Below are 17544 nucleotides of genomic sequence, written 5' to 3' on the forward strand. Positions count from 1 at the left end.
AAAACTTCAGGAAAGGGCTGTAAACCACACACTATCAAGTTCAGCCTCAAAAGAAGGGGTTGTCTGGGGCTGGTGTCTAGACAGTGGGCCAGCACTACCATAAGGTGGCAATCTGAGTTTTAGAGAGACAGACAGACAGACAGAGGGGCATTCTCTCTAGAAAAAGGCCAGGGCCGGCCTCTGCCGCTGGGCACGGACGGGAAACCTATCTTTTTCTTCTGTTGATTGAAGTTATCAATGATGACACCGATGAACAGGTTGAGGGTGAAGAAGGAGCCGAAGATGATGAAGATAACAAAGTAGATGTACATGTAGATGTTGCCCTCGTAATCGGGCTGCTCGTCCGGCTGTGGAAAGCAGGAAAGAGGGCACTCAAGTCACTTCCTGGGTCATCAGGAGGCAGACACCAAAACGCTGAAGCCAACAGCCCTAATGTCCCTGTATGGCTGACAAACCTGGGGTTCTCTCTGCCATCCCATGGTCTACCTTTCCTGTAAAGGCACTGTCACCCAGGGGATGAGGTACAGGGAGCAGTCATGAGGACAGTCAGTGTCACCAGGGTCAGGTAACCACCTGGGTCTGAACAGGCAGTGGCAGAGGGAAGATTTACTGAGAGGAGGAAAAGGATCTACTATTAACAGGACAAGCAGTTAGTGTCCAAGGAGACACTTCTGGTCCTCCGCTCTTCCGCCCTGCGTGGTTCCTGCCAGATCCAACATGCAGCTTGCTTTCTATCACGTACGCCGGCCACATCCCACCATGCTGTCCTTACCTTTCGGGAGTCCACAGCTGCATACATGATGTCCATCCAGCCTTTGAAGGTTGCCTGGGAAACAGAGTCAGTCATTAGATCGTGCCTGTAAGGAAGTGGTTGGGAGTCAAGGCAGGGTCCTGAAGGCCAGGCTTAGGTTCAGTGAGGATACAAAATGGGGGAGGGGTTAGGTAGGTATAGCTTACATGGACATAAGAATTACTTTTATCAAGGAAGATTCAAAAGAGGCGTTGAGTGAAGTCCTGCAGTGACTGCACAGACGCTGGCTGACAGGGTCTGAGAGCAGAACCCACAGTGAGGGCAGGTAGATCGTGTGCATGAATGCTTGGACCTCCACCAGGAGCCACTCTACGAGAAGGAGTCACATAAGCACCAAATGCCCAAGAGACTCACAGTTGCACTAAACAGACAAACCCACAGGCTTGGAACTCATCCATTACTAACACACCTATGTGGCCCCGAATGCTGCCTCAGCAGCCTCCTCTCAGCCCTCCTTCAGCCTGCTAGGGCTGGCACGGCGGAGCAGACAGTCAGCATTCTCAGCTTTGCTGAGATCAACCAGATTCTAGACTTTGGGGGGCTGCTTTACTCATTGGATGACCTGCTGCCAAACAGTCCTGTGCACACACAGACTGGACACTTGTGGGGCTGTCCTGTGCACACATGGTCAGTGGACACTTGTGGGGCTGTCCTGTGCACATGAAGAGTGGACACTTGTGGGGCTGTCCTGTGCACATGGAGAGTGGGCACTTGTGGGGCTCTCCCGTGAACACTTGTCAGGCAGGCCGGAAGCACACTTGTTTTCTTGAGCTGCTCGGGTTTGAGTCATGAGCCCAACCTATATTTTCTTTTACAGAGTTAGCTAACCATTTTGTGGTGCTGAAAATTGAACCCAGGGCCTTGTCCACATCAGGCAAGGGCCCAACTCTTCCATCTTAGCCTTAAGCCCAAGGAGCCCCAACTTCTTAAACTGTTAGAAAAGCAAAGGGACTATCCTGGGCTGGAGCACAGCCATCCCATTAACTTTCCTGGTGCATTTAGCTGTGAGCGCTTACCACGGTTGGCTTATGTTTAATTCTTACAAAGACTGAATAATGTAGGCATAGTAATAACAGGAGCGGAAGCACAGAATAACAATTATCTTAATTAACTTCGTGCTAGGCATTGTGCTGAGATTTGTTTTTCACGTCACAAATGCTCTTAACAACTAGGCAAAGTATTATTATCTGCATTCAAAAACTGAATCAAGGGGTCATCCGAGAAGCTGAGTGGTTTGTCCCGAGTTCCGCATCAGGAAGCACTGGGGTGGGTCTCAGCTCCCACTGAGGCAAGGTCCAGCCCCCGTGCAGCACACTGTCACCCAGAAAATGACCCCAACACTGGTGAGGATACTAGAAAGATAGAGATGGTGGGGCAAACTTTGGCAGAAGTAGCTTAGAGGCTAAGATGAGCTGCTGACCCGACTCGCTGCAGGGCTGGCAGCATGACAGCGCTGGCCTGTCCTTAGTGCACGGCAGCACAGTTGTCCCTCTGCCTCCTGCTCTATCACACGGGCTTCCCACTCATCCTCTCCCCTCTCCTGCTGCCGAGACCCTTTACTACAGTTCCCCATGTTGTGGTGACCTCTACCCATAAAAGTATCTCGTTGCTACTTTACAACTGTAATCTTGCTGCTGTTCTGAACCATGATGTGAATATCTGATGTGTGACTTGGGGTCGCGGCCCACAGGTTGAGAACCACTGCTCTTACACCCTTTGGTCGGCTGCAGTGCTTCTGTCTGCTGCTGGACAGAACTGAGCCTCTCACCGGACTCTTCCAAGAGGCATCAGAAAAGCCAGGGAAAAGGCGTTGCCCTGGGACTGATTTGGGGAGCACAATGCTGTCAAGAACCCGGAGAGTGATCCTGACCTGGAAGGAAGAGGATGGGGCTGTGCTGGCAGCTTGCCCGAAACACTCACCACTTGAAGAAGGGCCAGGTACCCCGCTCCGACATTGTCAAAGTTGATCTTGACGTTCTTCCATCGGATCTCTGTGTTGTTACCCTCCATGAGCTTCTCACAGTCAGTTTTATTGTTGACAATATCAATTTCGAACCGGATTTCAGAAGTCTCATTAAAGCAGTAGTGGTATTTCCCCGCAAACAGGTTAACTCCCATGATGCTGAAAATCAGCCAGAAGATGAGACACACCAGCAGCACATTCATGATGGAGGGGATGGCGCCCACCAAGGCATTCACCACCACCTGCATTGGAAGGGAGGCAGCTGAGTGCTCGCACGAGCCGACCCCCAGGCATTCCTCTGTCTCCAGAAGGGGAATGACATTTCTGTGGCTTCTTCTGACATGAGCACACTGCATTGTCTTTGCAACTAGAGAAACTGGACAGGTCCACAAGCAGGGCCCCAAATGTCCAGCACTATATTTAGGTGAGCTTTAATACGTGGTTTGTTTCAGTTAATACAAACTTCTCTGCCTAAGTGGACTTTTTCTTTTCTTTTTTTTTTTTTCTAGGCACCAACCTGGGACCAGAAAAAGGATTTCTTAGTCCAGACTTCCCTTTTTTTCAATTCACAAAGTATGCTCCATTCAGAGAGCAATCACAAGCTCACTAGCGTCCTTTCAACAGACATTCCCCCTCTGGAAAACAGGCACAATTGTTCAAAATCAGAGCGCTGCCCTTTGGGTTAGCACACTATAGAATGTCTTACAATTATGCAAGGCAGTTATCTCTTCTCAGGCAATAGCTGAGCATGCAGACTTTTGCAGGCTCAAGGAAGAAAGAAAAAGCTATATTCCCTCTACCAAATAGTTCGTGAGTAAAATGCGAGCGGACATGAGTCTCCCTCAAGTCTCACTGCTGTTCTGCCTTCGATACGCTGACGGTTCATGCCTCTGCTCAGTCGGGGTCTCAACTCCATGCTTCACAAAGTTAAGAACGAACAGACTTTAGGAGCAGATGCTTCTTGGGTTCTGCATTATACTACAGGCAGCCTGGCAGCGCCTCCCATCTCAGCAGTGTTTCTTAGAGCTCTGCTCAGAAAGCAACACTGGAGGTCACTGGGTCAGCGTCTTGAGCAGAGCGGCCAAGGCCCGGAAAGGTTGGCCTGATAGCACCGTTTCTGCTTCAGACTGTCCTCATGGGTGGCATGGCTGAAAAGGCACTGTGCTGTCCTACACTGAAACAGCTAGTCAGACTTCCTTCAGAGTGTTCATCTTCTGATTCTGCAATCCGTGTGTGAAGGCCTTTAGACCCGGAGGCTGGCAGGTCTCTTAGTTCTTACAGTCACTACTGTGGATGTCTGTGCCTTCAAGCAGGGGCACCTGGAACCTCTGCAGTCTGGAGGCTCAGCCTTCACCTCATTCCACACATGTCCGTCTTTGGTGGAAGTGCCACAAACAGGCAAAAGAGGATGGTGGTGGTCCACAATGGGACAGTCATCTCTCAAATAGGAAGAGCAAGCTCACGTTTGTGTGTGTCTGTGTGCCTGTGCACGTGTAGCATGTACATGCATGTGGTATGTTTGCCCGCATGTTTTCATGCATATGTATGTGTGAGTGCATGGGTGTGGCACATGTCATAGCAGAGCTCAAGTGTGTGTGGCAGAGAGCAGACTCTGGCATGGAAGCCTGGACTTGTCACCTTTTCTCACACGTCAGTCCTGCTCTGCAGATTCCTCCCACTTCGAGGATGCTGATGAGCTCTGTAGAGTTCAGTTTAGCCCACCCTACAAGGTGTCCACATGGAAAAGTAGCATAGATGCAAAATACACACTGCAAGGGAGAGCTAGCTAACCCTATGTAATCGCTTTACTTTTATACGTCTGATGCTAAAGTGAGCCTCACCGCTCATAGAATATAAAAAATACCATAAAATAAAATGCCTCTGTGCTGGGGGTGGAAAGGGCTTTTCCTTCGTGCTATATTCGCAGCCTCTGCAGTGTCGTTTTATTTATTAATCACAGCCGCTGAGGGACTCCTTACCTCAGCTTTACAGGAGAGTTGGTGAAATCTGCCCCTAAGTTCTCTGCTGTGGATGCTGGCTGCTAAGCCGAGTTAACTGTACCCCAGGGGTGCTGTCGCTGTGTCCAGCTCAACAACCCAGGGGTAAGACCAGGCTAACGGTAGTATTCTCAGCAGTGCCACTGAATACCCTGGCTCTCTTCCTGTGTTCTTGGTGCCCCATGTCGCACAAACTATGGTGGAGCCTACTGTTGAAAGCTTTCCAAAGCTTAGACACAGGACTCAAGGGTGGGCTCCAGAAACCTGTGAGGGGTGTGCATTTCTCAAAGGCAGTTTTTACTCAGCAGTTGATACAACCGTCACATAGTTGGTCAGAAGAGTGTGGGATGTCGATTCTCTGCATTTACCATCCCCCCACTGACTACTGCTCAGCACATTCTAGAAAGTCTGTGAGATAGCTTTTAGCATCTGGCAGAGGGAACATGGCTTTAGTGACAACCATGTACTGACAACAGAAAGGCATGCATGTTTCATAGCAGTGAGTACCCTCAAGAGTTAACAGCACAGCAAGGTCTTAAGGGTGACTGACTATGGAGGAGAGAAAAGCAAAGAGCGACATCGTGTTCCTTTGCCAATAGCAGGCAGGACTGTTGGAAATTTCTGGTCTTTGGTTTGAGGAAGGAGAGAAGACTGAAGTGAGTACCCGAGACAGGCTAGGGTGACACCCCCTTTCACCTGAAGGGCTAAGCCTTGAACCAGAGCAGCACAATGACAGTTGGGCCCATCTGCACGGACACTGTGTGGCTTTATCAGGGTCTCTAGCTGAGGGTTTAGGTGGTTTCTTGCAAATGCTGGCATTTAGAAGAAGCCAAGCTACTGAATAACAACGCGCACCCCATGGAAAACCATGGCTGAATAAACACAGGCACTACTGGGTAGCTTGCTATAACCTTTGCCCAGCCTAGTAGCTTCTCTTCCACAGAAGGCTTGGAGAGCTTCAGGGCCTCTAAACCCTCTCTGCCAGCCCGAGTAGCCAGTCAGTACTGCTGGCTGACTGGCACCAACTGAAAGTGGTGCTTCTCCCCCACTAACCCCACTGAGCACTACTGCTTTAACCTGCGGCTCTGGGCTCACACTTGTTCCTGCCAGCATTGCCTTAACCAAAACCAGGAAGGCACTTAACAATGAAACGCCCTCCTTACCTACTCCAGACTTTGGGTTTCTGATCTTGAGAGTTGGCAAGTCCAAGTTTTGGGGGACATGGCAAATGAGAGGTGAGGGAAGGTAGGGAAGGGGGTTAAGTGGAAAAGGGGGGTTTACCAAAAGGTCTCCTGCATCTGGATATTCAAATCACTTCCTTTGAGCAAATGCCTGGTTTTTGTGACTGCTTTGGACACAGTGACAGAGTGACAGTAATGAGCAGCCGGTGGGGAGAATTCACAGTGGCAGCAGGACAGACTGGGAGCTGTCTGAGGAACAGCCATCTCCTTAGGAGGTCCAGCTTCCTTGTTAGATACTAGGCTCAGGTCCGGTGGTGTAATCAAGGCCTTGGACTCCATAACTGTGTCCTGTTCAGAGTTGTTCGGCCACCGAGGTGGACCGTCAGCTCTAAAACTCCCAAGGCTTACTGTCCCTTATGAAATGTGTGGGCGGGGAGCAGAGGCAGGTATTTTAACCCTGCTTCCACTCACACTGTGGCCATTTCCACTGCTGACCTTGGAATGTTACACTTTCTCTCTGAAGTTAGCCTGGTTGGAACAGCGCCTGTCATGCAAAAATCAAGCCTCTCTTCCTTGTGGGAGGAAGCCTTAGAGTTCATTTTTAATTAGAATGAACTTACTGCCCTGTAACTGCCCTTCTTGCAGAAGGCTTCAAGAGGGAGGCCTGTCAAAGTCTTGTGCTTAGAAAGCCAAACTGTGGCTGTGCTAGAGGGGACAGAAGCTCATGGCAACAGCGTTTGTTTAAATAAACTAAGATGACATCTCTAAGTCCCCGTAAGTTCCACCTTTCTGTACAGCTGTGAGTAGGGTCACAGATGAGGAATGGGCACAGCCGCACTGTCCTGGTCCAGTTCTAACCATCAGTCTTACTTCCTGTGGACCATTGCAGTCACTCCATTCTCATGTATGTTCCGATGTTTGCACATTGAAAATCATCCTCTGGTTTACTCTCCTGCATGTATTCAACGTCTAAAATAACGTGAGCTTTCTTGGGCCCCTTCAGTAAAACAGACCCCTCTGATTAGCACAGGGCAACTATCACCACCAAACAGCTGTCCGTGTGATTTTTCTGGAAGACAACATTTTAGTTTGTGCGCGTGTATCTGTGCACACTAACAATCAATACAACCAAGAGAGAAAAGGCGTCAAAAGAGAAAGCCTTTCTAACACGACACAGGGGCACCCCCTTGTATCGTCTGGGCTTGGGTAGTTTATCGCCCCAGTAGGAAGGGCAGGGGTCTCAGGAGATTTCAGAACTAGCTGATACGAAGTCACCTAGCACTGTTCTGATGGTGTGAGGCCAGGGGCCACAGAGCATGGGTACAGGGGTTGGGGTGAGGGAAAGCTTTGCTATCAGACAGAGGCTGCCAGTCCTCATGGGACTGAGCTGAGAACAACAAGGTGCAATGAGAGGAATCAGAATACAAAGAAAAGCATCTCTTCTCCCGGGGTCACGCCGAATTCTGCTCTGCCCCCGTCCCAAGCCTGCCACCCTGTCTTCAAGTCCACACTTGTCTGTTTTTTCAGTGACCACCCCCACAAGGCCACAGGCCTCACCTGGCTGTGCTGTGATCCAGCACTCTGCCTGCCTGTAGCCTAGGCTTTTCAGAGGGTCTCTGGGTTATAATTCCCCTTCTTTGCACCTGGTGATTCTCCCTAGAAATCCAACAGCCCAGAAAGCCGCCCCAGTGCTGCAGGTAAGCCAGGCCAGATGAGGGAGCCACTGTTAACATATTCTGCAGCGGCACGCTGTTGGGGTGGGGCTGGTATTAATGTGATGAGGCAGCTTAGTACCACTCCCCTGCACACGGGGCAGGTGCAAGGGAGATCGTGGAGGATCAAATCAGTGGCTGCGTCACAGAGCTCGTGTCTGAATGATCTGTCCACCGAGTGATCAGTTCTAGCATGCTTTAACAGTGTCCATTGGCATGCAGAAGGATCAGCTTCTCTTAGTGTCTTACCCTCATCCCTTCAAATCGTGATAAGGCTCTTAAGGGTCTCAAAGCTCTTAGGGTCCTAAGGGACTTTATGGCACCTAGTTCCGAGTAGCCCAGGGCATTAGCTATAAGGCTGACTAAAGAGACCTACACAAAAACAGAAGAGAAAAAAGAAAAAAAGAAAAGAAAAAGAAAACAGGTTCCAGAGTGTTAGAGTAACCCTAGCACTGATTTAACAGACGGGGGGGCCCCCCAGCAACGGAAGTGGGTACCACCGGCTGCCTACTTCAGCCTACTTCAACTTGACTCAAACGACCTGGAAGGAAAGGTGGTTGAGAGAGGCGTAAGAAAAACACAAAGGGAAGAGAGAAGGAGGAAGGGAAGGCGGCAGAAAACACACACGCAGGTTGGAGAGGGAAGAGGCTGAGGGGGACGGGAGAGGAAGAGGTCCCGTTGGAAGGAGAGGAGCCTGAATAGGTGACAAGAACCTTACCCTCGCCCTTTACAGTCTGCGGCTCCCAGAAGCTCCCATTAAATTAAGCCAGACAAACTTAATGGTACCTATGGAAAAGAATACAGATAAATATACACACTCGACACTAGCTGCCCCTCTTCAGCTCAGCCACCACGGGATTTCCGACAGGGACAAGCTCTCTTATCCTGGATGACAAGAAGCCATTTGAGAATTTAATGAGTCACTACATTAACAAAAGAAACACAGTCAGTAAATACCACCAGTGATTGTCTCTCCCAAGAACCTCCTTGACATGGTTCTGGCCCCATAATCGTCTCTTTCAATGTCTTTTGGTTTTGTTGTTGTTGTTTAGATTTATTTTAGTTATATGAGAACACTGTTGCTGTCTTCAGACACACCAGAAGAGGGCATCAGATCTCATTACAGATGGTTGTGAGCCACCATGTGGTTGCTGGGAATTGAACTCAGGACCTCTGGAAGAGCAGTCAGTGCTCTAACCACGGAGCAATCTCTTCAGCCCCCCACCTCTCACTGTTAAATAACTTTCACCCTGTAAGCCCAACCATTACCCTCAATGGCTGTAGAATTCTTTGTGGCAATTGGAACCGAATCTGCGCTTCTCATAACCGTTTCACTCCTCCAGGAGAACTCCAAATGTACTAGCCTCTGCCTGGTTAGGACACCTTCCATTTTTCTTTTCCTTAACACAGTGACTAGAAGAGCTCCTGGGGAGGGTCCTTTCCATTTGGAGAGGAAATGGCCAGTGTCAGTGGAAGCTCTGCAGCTAGGATGAAGCCCATACTGCTGACCTGAGCCAGTGCTCTGTCTACCTGGGCAGACTGTGGAGACCTGCCTGCAGCACGCGGATGACAGGCAGCATCCCAACAGCTAGGCCATCGATGCCTGTAAACCTAGACTCAGGCCAAGACTCTCCTGTTCCCCAAGAGCAAACTTACCTTGCTCCTACTATCAGGATGACCCTCAACACTAGATACTAGCCACGCCCACGCCTGCCTGGGCTTGACCAAAGCAGACCTTTACCCTGACATATCTGGGAATGTCTGTTTGGGTCGCCTCACAGAGGCCTTTCTTTCATGATTGTGGGATGGGGTAAGGTATTCTTAACTATGGGAGCTTGTAAGTGTACTCTAAGTGATGTCTCAATGCCAGAGAAAAGATGTCTCTCATGTCATCTTGGCTTCATCTACTGTGCTTTGATCTCTCTCTTAGACTAGGCCTCAATTCTGTGTCTGCACCGTGTGTTTAGCACACACAGCCGCCTCTTTTGCATGTTTTGTAATGAGAAATTAAACTCAGGCCTTGTGTGTGCTGGGCAAGTGTTTCCCTACTGAGCTACATCCATAGACATTGAAACAAACAAACAGAAACAAACGCTGGCTGTCCTTGAACTTGTCTTGTAGATCAGGCTGGCCTTGAGTTCAGAGATCCACCTGCCTCTGCCTCCCCAGTGCTGGAATTATAGGCCACCATACTTAGCTAAAAAAAAAAATTTTTTTTAAAGAAGATATTTGTAATTCGGTGCCAGGATTAGCGTGGGGTAGAAGTAGTCAATGATGTAGGAAGACACAGGCTTACAGGATTCAATTTTAAAACAGGATGCAAAGAGACCTACACACAAACTCATAACCCATCAGCTTCAGGATCTTCTGTGGAGTTGAGTCCCAGGCAGTGTCTAAAGCTAATCAGGAACGATCACAGCCCCCAAGTTCTCAGCGTCCTGTGAATCTTTACTTAAGTCTCAAAACTCTTATCCAGAACACAGCCACCCACTACCATTTTCCTCTTATTTCTAATGGTTAATGAAAAGTTACATGGAGCTACCTCCTGGATACTATTGGTAGAGCAAGCCAACAATTTTCTTTAATTAAAAATTATTTTTAGGGCTGGAGAGATGGCTCAGCAGTTAAGAGCACCGACTGTTCTTCCAGAGGTCCCGAGTTCAACTCCCAGCAACCACAATGGTGGCTCACAACCATCTGTAATGGGATCTGATGCCCTCTTCTGGTGTGTCTGAAGTCAGCTACAGTATACTCATATAAATAAAGTAAATAAATAAAAAATTATTTTTAAAGGATGTGTTTGTATGTGTGTGAGTGCATGTATGTGAGGCTGGAAGTGTCTTGACACCCCCCTGGAGCTGGGATCACATGGATGGTGGAAATTGAACACACATCCTCAGAGACAGCAGTGCATAGTTTTAATTGCTGAGCCATCTCTCTCACCTGCAAGCCAACTCTTAATACCAAGTAGTCTAGGACTACCCAATTGTTAGCGAGGTCTTAATGGGAATGTCTGACGGTAAATTATCCCATTTAACCAGGTTCTCCAGCTCAAAGTCCTAACCCTAACTTCTATGAAGCCTTGGCAGATACAGACTGCAAAACTCAAAACTTTGATGTCTTGAGACCCCACTCAAAGCAGCAGGACTTTACCAATAACAGTATAGTGGGAGGAAGGATAGATACACTCCAGAAGTCAATTAAGAGACATGGCTCTGGTCTAGACTCCTGGGTCTCCAGGTTAAACCCTTACTGGACATAATGAAAACATTTGGTCAAGTGTACAAAGGAATCAAACCTAAAAGAAAAGAAGGAGTTAAAGGGACAAAGTTGAACCCTGCAGGCACAGACGGAAGTGGACTCCGGGTGACTTCTCCATAGAGGGAATGTATCAGCAGGTGGAGCTCAGGCTGAGGTGTCGGCAGACGCACGTTCCCATCTCTGAACACGGCTGCTAGCCAATCCCTACAAGCAACGGGAAATGTTCCCCAGAGAACAATCGTGAAAGTATTTCACAGGGCACAAATGCCAATGTAGGCAAAGACCTGGGGAGGAAAAAGAATGCCTGTTGGGAATCCGCATGGCTTACTAATAAAGAGAGCCACTCTAAGACGTGTCTGAGCATCCTCAGGGCTCCATCAAAGTAGTGCTAGCAGCGGCTTTAAGAGACAAGGAAAAATGAGTCTGCATCAGGGCTACAGGAATGGCGATGGACTCATTCTGACAGGAAGTCACCAGTGGATGGGATGGGAGAGTGACACAGATGTGTTAGGTGAGGACCTAACTTTAACCTACTAGATCTAGCTGTCTGGATGCCAGTCAATACCTCAGTTCTCATCCACAATTTAAGATTGTCAAGCTATGGACCCACCCTTATGGAGTGGGTGCCCCACACAGCAGGCTGAGAGTCATTCTGTGTATAGGTTTCATCTCTTAAGCTCTGAGAGAGAAACAGCCATGTGTGATACTCTTTCTGTTTCCCACAACACAGCAGGTTTTGCATATCATGAATATTCTCTAAACATCATTCACATGAATAACTGGACAGAGGTAGGAATTCAAAGGATTGTGGTTCTTGTGAGAGCCCTGTCCCACAGGCTGGGTTACAGAGTGCAGTATTTAATTCATGTTGATTATCACCGACTGATCTAGCACAGTCTTCAGAGCCAGTGTGGGACCTGCAGCAATGTAATAACCCGCCCCTTCCGAAAGCTAGAGAACTGATGGGCTACAGCCAGTTAGTGAACACCTGTCTTACTGCTTTACTTTCTTTCTGACGAGTTTTAAAAAAGAAAACCTTGATAAGTAAGTGTTGGCCTGGGTTGAGGCACATGTGATATGCCTGACTGTATCCTTGAGTCTGAGGTTGCTCAGCCCGAGAGGAAGTGGTTCAGGTTGAGGTGAGCACATAGGAAAGGGAAGCTAGACTGTGGTGGAGGTCCTATCTTTCTGCATCCTCATTAAATCTGTGAAAGAAGGGGCTTGTGTGGGCATCTTCCTGAGTCCAAGTTCCCAGAGAGTTACTGTGCAGGTCCTCTTCTCTAGGAAGAGAGACAGCCTAGTTTCAGGGGTGTCATCTCAAATTCTTCTCCACAGCTGCTTAAGTCTGTTAACTGCAAGGACTGCGGTTTGTTAACCGGACTACACTACGGGCATACCGGTGAGGGGTTTCGGCTTAATGTGAAGGGAAGACTCACTTCTAATGTAGATCTCTGAGATGAAAAGACACATTTTCAATCCAGATCTTCTGAGTTGGGAAGGCTGTCCTCTAATCTGGCCAGGCCTTGTGCTGGGAGCCTAGACAAGGACAGGGAAGGAGGAAGATTTGCTCTTGGCCTGCTTGTTTTTACCTCACCAGCAAGTCCATCCTTCCCTGGCATCAGAGCTTGGTTATTCAGGAATCTGGGGGACAATGAAGACCGGCTGAGATGTCCCACCTTGTAGACTAGACTGGGATTCTTGGAACTTCTGTTAGTGGGCAGCCATTTTTGGACTAGCTGGACCATAGCCTGTAAGTCATCCTAACAAATTCTATCTATCTATCTATCTATCTATCTATCTATCTATCTATCTATCTATCTATCTGCCTGCCTGCCTGCCTGCCTACCTACCTATCATCTATCTATCTATCTATCTATCATCTATCTATCTATCTATCTATCTATATCTATCTATCATCTATCTATCTATCATCTATCTATCATCTATCTATCTATCATCTATCTATCATCTATCTATCATCTATCTATCTATCTATCTATCTATCTATCTATCTATCTATCTACCTACCTACCTACCTACCTACCTACCTACCTATTTATCTATCTATCTATCTATCTATCTATCTACCTATCTACCTATCTATGATCTGTTGTCTGTCTGTCTCTATTCATTCCATAAGGTCTGTTAGTCTAGACAACCCTGAAGAATACACCTAGCTTCCTGAATAGGAAAGGGCGAGACAATGTCAGTTCCTGGAAGCACTCATTAGCCACAGAGGTGGAAGAGAACTTGGAGAGGGAACGTGTTTAGGAAGAAGTCATTGCTGGTGCAGTCCTGAAAGATCTCCCACCTGATCTGGCCTAGAGTCCATGGTTATTCCACAGGCAGTTCACCACACACCCACCCAGGTTCCAGCCTCTTGGTCCTTCATCCCAGCCCCCGGAGGAAATCTCCGCAGCCTCAGTCCTGTGAGTCTCATGCACCCTTTGTTTAGATGAGCAAGAGAAAAGTTTCAGTTACTGCAGAAAGCAGAGGACAGTCACGGTTAGTGCTGCTGGGGTGAGAATCAGCTGTTGCTGCTTCCAACCTGAAAACAAAGCGGGAGCTCAAGGTAACAAAGCCGGGGACAGGGTAATTCAGCCTGGAGGATGGAAGTTCATTTGGTGATCACAGCAGAAATGGCTACATCTCAGGCCCTTCTTCCCAGGAGAAGCAGCAGACCCTGTCCCCAATCCCTCCACCCCACCTCATCCCCAGAGCCCTCTGCATTCCTGTAACCCACTTTATCCTACATCCCGCCTCCTGCCCACACCCCACCTCATCTCAGAATCCCATCTCATAGCAGCAGAAAGGGGTGTCCTGCTGTTGTAGAGCAAGAACCTTCCACTATCCAGGCTAAAGACAGGGGACTTTCTAAATCTAAATAAGCCAGGCCCAGAAGTACAAAGGACAGGACAGGCTCTGGACAGGACAGCAGGGTCTTCAGAGGTCCCGTTCTCCAAATAAGAGCTAACTGTCATAAGATAACCTTCACCCAAGCCTGCAGACACACACTGAGTGCTAAGCTAGCCCCAGCTCCTGCTATGAAGGACGAGGAATGGATAACTGGACACCTACAGCCACAATGAGGAAGTCCAACCAGCACCAGGCATTGGTGAAGAACTTGACGAAGCCGTAGGCTGTCCACTTGAGCAGCATCTCCAGGATGAAGATGTAGGTGAACACCTTGTCTGCATACTCCAGGATGGTGCGGATGGTCTTCCTCTGCTCAATGTAGATGTCCTCGAAGGCCTGAAACAGATGCAGTGGCTGCCGGATCTGGGCAGTGGCTAGCACTGCAGCTCCTCACACAAGCTGCCCGCCACCCGGTTCCGTCTGCTGCCCCTCCCCCGCTTAGTCGTCAGTGATGCTGGGGCTTGAACCCAGGGCGGGTATACTCAGGGTAACCACTGAGTCCAGGGAAGTGTTTTATTGAGAAATAATTTATATCCCATATTAAAATGTCTAATTCAGTGGCTTTTAGGATATTACATATTCATCACACATATTTTTAACAGTTTCATTATCCACCCAAAGAACGTACACATTTTTCTAGCCGTCACCTTCTGGTCCTTCATCCTGTTGATCCTCAGGATGCTAATCCGCCTTTTTTGGGGGCATTTCATACAAGTAAGATAATCCAATATATGTTTTCTTTGTGCCTGGCTGCTTCTTATTTTTATAAAAAAATTATTTTCTTCTCAATCACGTGTCTCCATGTGTGTTTGTGTAAGGGTATGCGCAAGTGTGCAGGTGCCCACGGAGGCTATGCTGAATTGCCTGTATCTGGAGTGACAGGCAGTGTGGACTGCCTGATGTGGGTGCTGGGTGCTGAACTCAGGTCCTCTGGAAGGACAGTGTGTATTCTTCGTGGCGGAGCCACCTCCAGACTCCAGTGTGGCTTCTCACAGTGCCCACTGCAGTGCGTGGGCGACTCACTCGCTGAGGAGCATGACTGAGGTACGGACAAGCCGCGTTGTGTGCCTATCATTACTTGATGGACCCTCGGGCTGTTCTACTATCACCTACTATGAATAATTCTGCTGTGAGTGTTCGTGTTTTACTGGCAATGCGTTTCCGCTCCTTTAGGGCGCGTGATCAGGAATAGCACTTACTGCTAAGCCCTTGGCATCTGGAGGAACTAGGGACTGTTTCCCGAGGTGGTCGCAGGACTTCCCACGCAGGACATCAGGAGGGTTTGAGTTCCCGTTGCTCACACCCTTGCCCACTGTTTATCAGACTTAACAAGATCCTTTCTGTCAGCTCCTCCATGCCACAGATATGAGTGGGGCCCCAGGTTGGGGGAGTCTTCGGCATAGAAACCCACAGTACTTTCCTCTCTCTAGGGAACTCAGGAAGGAGGTAGTCCCTCCAGTGCACAATGGAGGACTATGTGGTGCTCGGAGGAAGCGTGATGTTACCTGTGACTGGGAGAGCAGAAAGGCACACCTGTAGGTGTGTCAGTGAGAGCAGTTCCAGAGGAGACCGAAAGGATGGTGCCGCTCTCACAATCTGAAGGGCCTACTGGGAGGAGGTAGAGCTTCATGCTCAGTTAGATGAAGCAGCTCCCTGGGAGCTTGGGGTGTTACTTTGCCCTGACTCCGTGTTTTCTGTCTACCATGAGGTAAACTTGTCCCCTCTGCATGTCCCTGCTGCCATGGCCTTCTAGATTCATAGTCTCAGAAAAGAGAACCAAAACGGCCGAGCACTAAGGCGTCTGGGAGGAGGAGCCAAGGTAAGTGTCTCTGTCGGACATCTTGTCACGGGACATAAAAAATGCCCTGTGCAGGAGGAGATGCCCAAAGTGAGGAAAGCAGGTGGAGAGCAAACCCTGTGAGGCAGTGAGAAGCACCACTTTGAACAGTCCTGAAGGGGAGACGAGGTCCTTTACAACCCTGTCCCCCAAAACGGAGGGTCGGGGGTGGAGCTCATTGGTGGCAGGCTTACCCAGCATGCGCAGGGCCCTGCTGTGGATTCCCAGCACCACAAGAAAAGGAAAAGGAAGGCGTACATACGTCAGCTGTGCGTCTCACTTCATGACATGACCCTTCTCATGAACTTGGCACAAGTGTTTTTATTCAATGAAAACCAGGAACAACTTCGCCTTAAGGCAGAGCTCAGGCTAGAAATCTATTGTGTAAGTGAAACTGAGATGCCAAGAATGGTTTCCCGTGACAACCCAGCTGAACATGGAGCTAATGCAAGATAATGAGCCCATGGGAGGAGGAGTCTATGTTCAGCTCTGCATGGCTACCTGGGACCAGAGCAGACCTGGATCTCTGAACACTTGCTATGCCGTGGGCTTTCCAGGGAGTGGGTGGAGGACATTTCCAGCCAACCTCGGGAAACAGAAGTAGGAGCGAGCAGTCTGGATGTGGAGAGGGACACTGCCCCATCTCAGGAGGCTGCCTGGAGCAGGGCAAAGCTGGTAGCAACAGGTTTGTCTTCATTCATTCCTATGCAATGAGCATTACAGGTTTGAGGGGGGTCATCTTAAGGTCGGATGTGAAGGGTGGATTCTAGACTCAGAACACTATCTACGCCAGCCAGTTCGAAGCGCTTGAACAAATTCCTGTTCTTGGGACCTTGGCCTCTACATCCCTTCAAAGACGCTGGGCCCGAACTTCACCCAGCCCTCACTGTTTCTTTGTACCCTTCCCCCACCGGCCACTTGTCATTCTTCCTCGACACTCACCAGGGCACCACTGCTTAGCAGGATCATGAAGATGATGAAGGTCTCAAACCAATTGTGCTCTACAATGAGGAAGCAGGTTTTCCGCAGGATCCACCACGACTTGCCTAGTCCTTCCTCGATGTTCACCTGGCAGCACTTGAACCGCTGGACGCAACCTGGCACCATGGGAGAGTCAGGTGAGACTGGACGCTTGTGCGGCCTGACTGGCCCCGTTCCAGGCTCCCACGCCACAGTAGGGGAGGGGTAGCAGCTGGAGGTGGAACTGCTGGGGCTATGACACAAGGGTAGGTCAGGAGGCAGGCACCAGACCGTGCGGTGGCCTTTCTCATGGCAGTCTGGGGGGCCGGTGCCAAGAGAAGATGGGCACAAAAAACAAGACTGGAAGCTTGTATGTCAGAACTGAGTAAGAAAAATAATTTTAAAAAGGGGAGGGGGTGAAGGCTGGAGAGATGGCTCAGTGGTCAGAGCACTGACTGCTCTTCCAGAGGTCCAAATCCCAGCAGTCACATGGTGGCTCACGGCCATCTGTAATGGGATCTGATGCCCTTTTCCGGTGTGTCTGAAGACAACTATAGTGCACTTGTATATAGTAAATAAGTCTTTAAGAAATAAAAACCATCCTGCACCAAAATGGCTCCCTTCCACAGTGCCTCCAGCCCCGGCAGCCATGACTGAACTGCACACAGGTCATGCCCGACCCGTCCCTGCCCCTTTCACCCTCTGTGAAGCAGGCGTCCGGATCCAGGTATTCCTCGGGCTGCTCCACGGGGACTTCTTCCACCTCGGGCTTGATGTCGATGGTGCTTCCTTCTGAGGAGCTGGTGTCGTCCAGTTTCTAGACACAAAGGAAGAGGATGGGTCAGGGAGCTGTGCAGGGACGCGATCCCTCGATCACATGACCTGCTAGGGGGTCACCTACAGACA

General features: G+C 49.3%; 1 protein-coding gene across 3 annotated transcripts in view; it reads right to left on the reverse strand.

Annotated features, from left to right (window-relative positions):
- SCN8A (sodium voltage-gated channel alpha subunit 8) overlaps positions 1 to 17544 on the reverse strand; it is a gene marked incomplete at both ends in the record, with an annotated part of 87332 nt that overhangs the window by 7077 nt on the left and 62711 nt on the right. For 2 of the 3 annotated variants that reach the window (XM_080938996.1, XM_080938995.1), the window contains 7 exons: positions 195 to 347; positions 773 to 826; positions 2732 to 3016; positions 7914 to 8036; positions 14004 to 14177; positions 16621 to 16775; positions 17338 to 17455. In XM_080938996.1, coding sequence (XP_080795122.1) covers positions 195 to 347; positions 773 to 826; positions 2732 to 3016; positions 7914 to 8036; positions 14004 to 14177; positions 16621 to 16775; positions 17338 to 17455 — 1062 coding nt within the window. The remainder of the gene's footprint in view (positions 1 to 194; positions 348 to 772; positions 827 to 2731; positions 3017 to 7913; positions 8037 to 14003; positions 14178 to 16620; positions 16776 to 17337; positions 17456 to 17544) is intronic. The other variant, XM_080938997.1, reaches the window with a different exon arrangement.

The sequence above is a fragment of the Micromys minutus genome (genome assembly GCF_963924665.1).
Source record: "Micromys minutus genome assembly, chromosome: 27".
Lineage (NCBI taxonomy): Eukaryota > Metazoa > Chordata > Mammalia > Rodentia > Muridae > Micromys > Micromys minutus.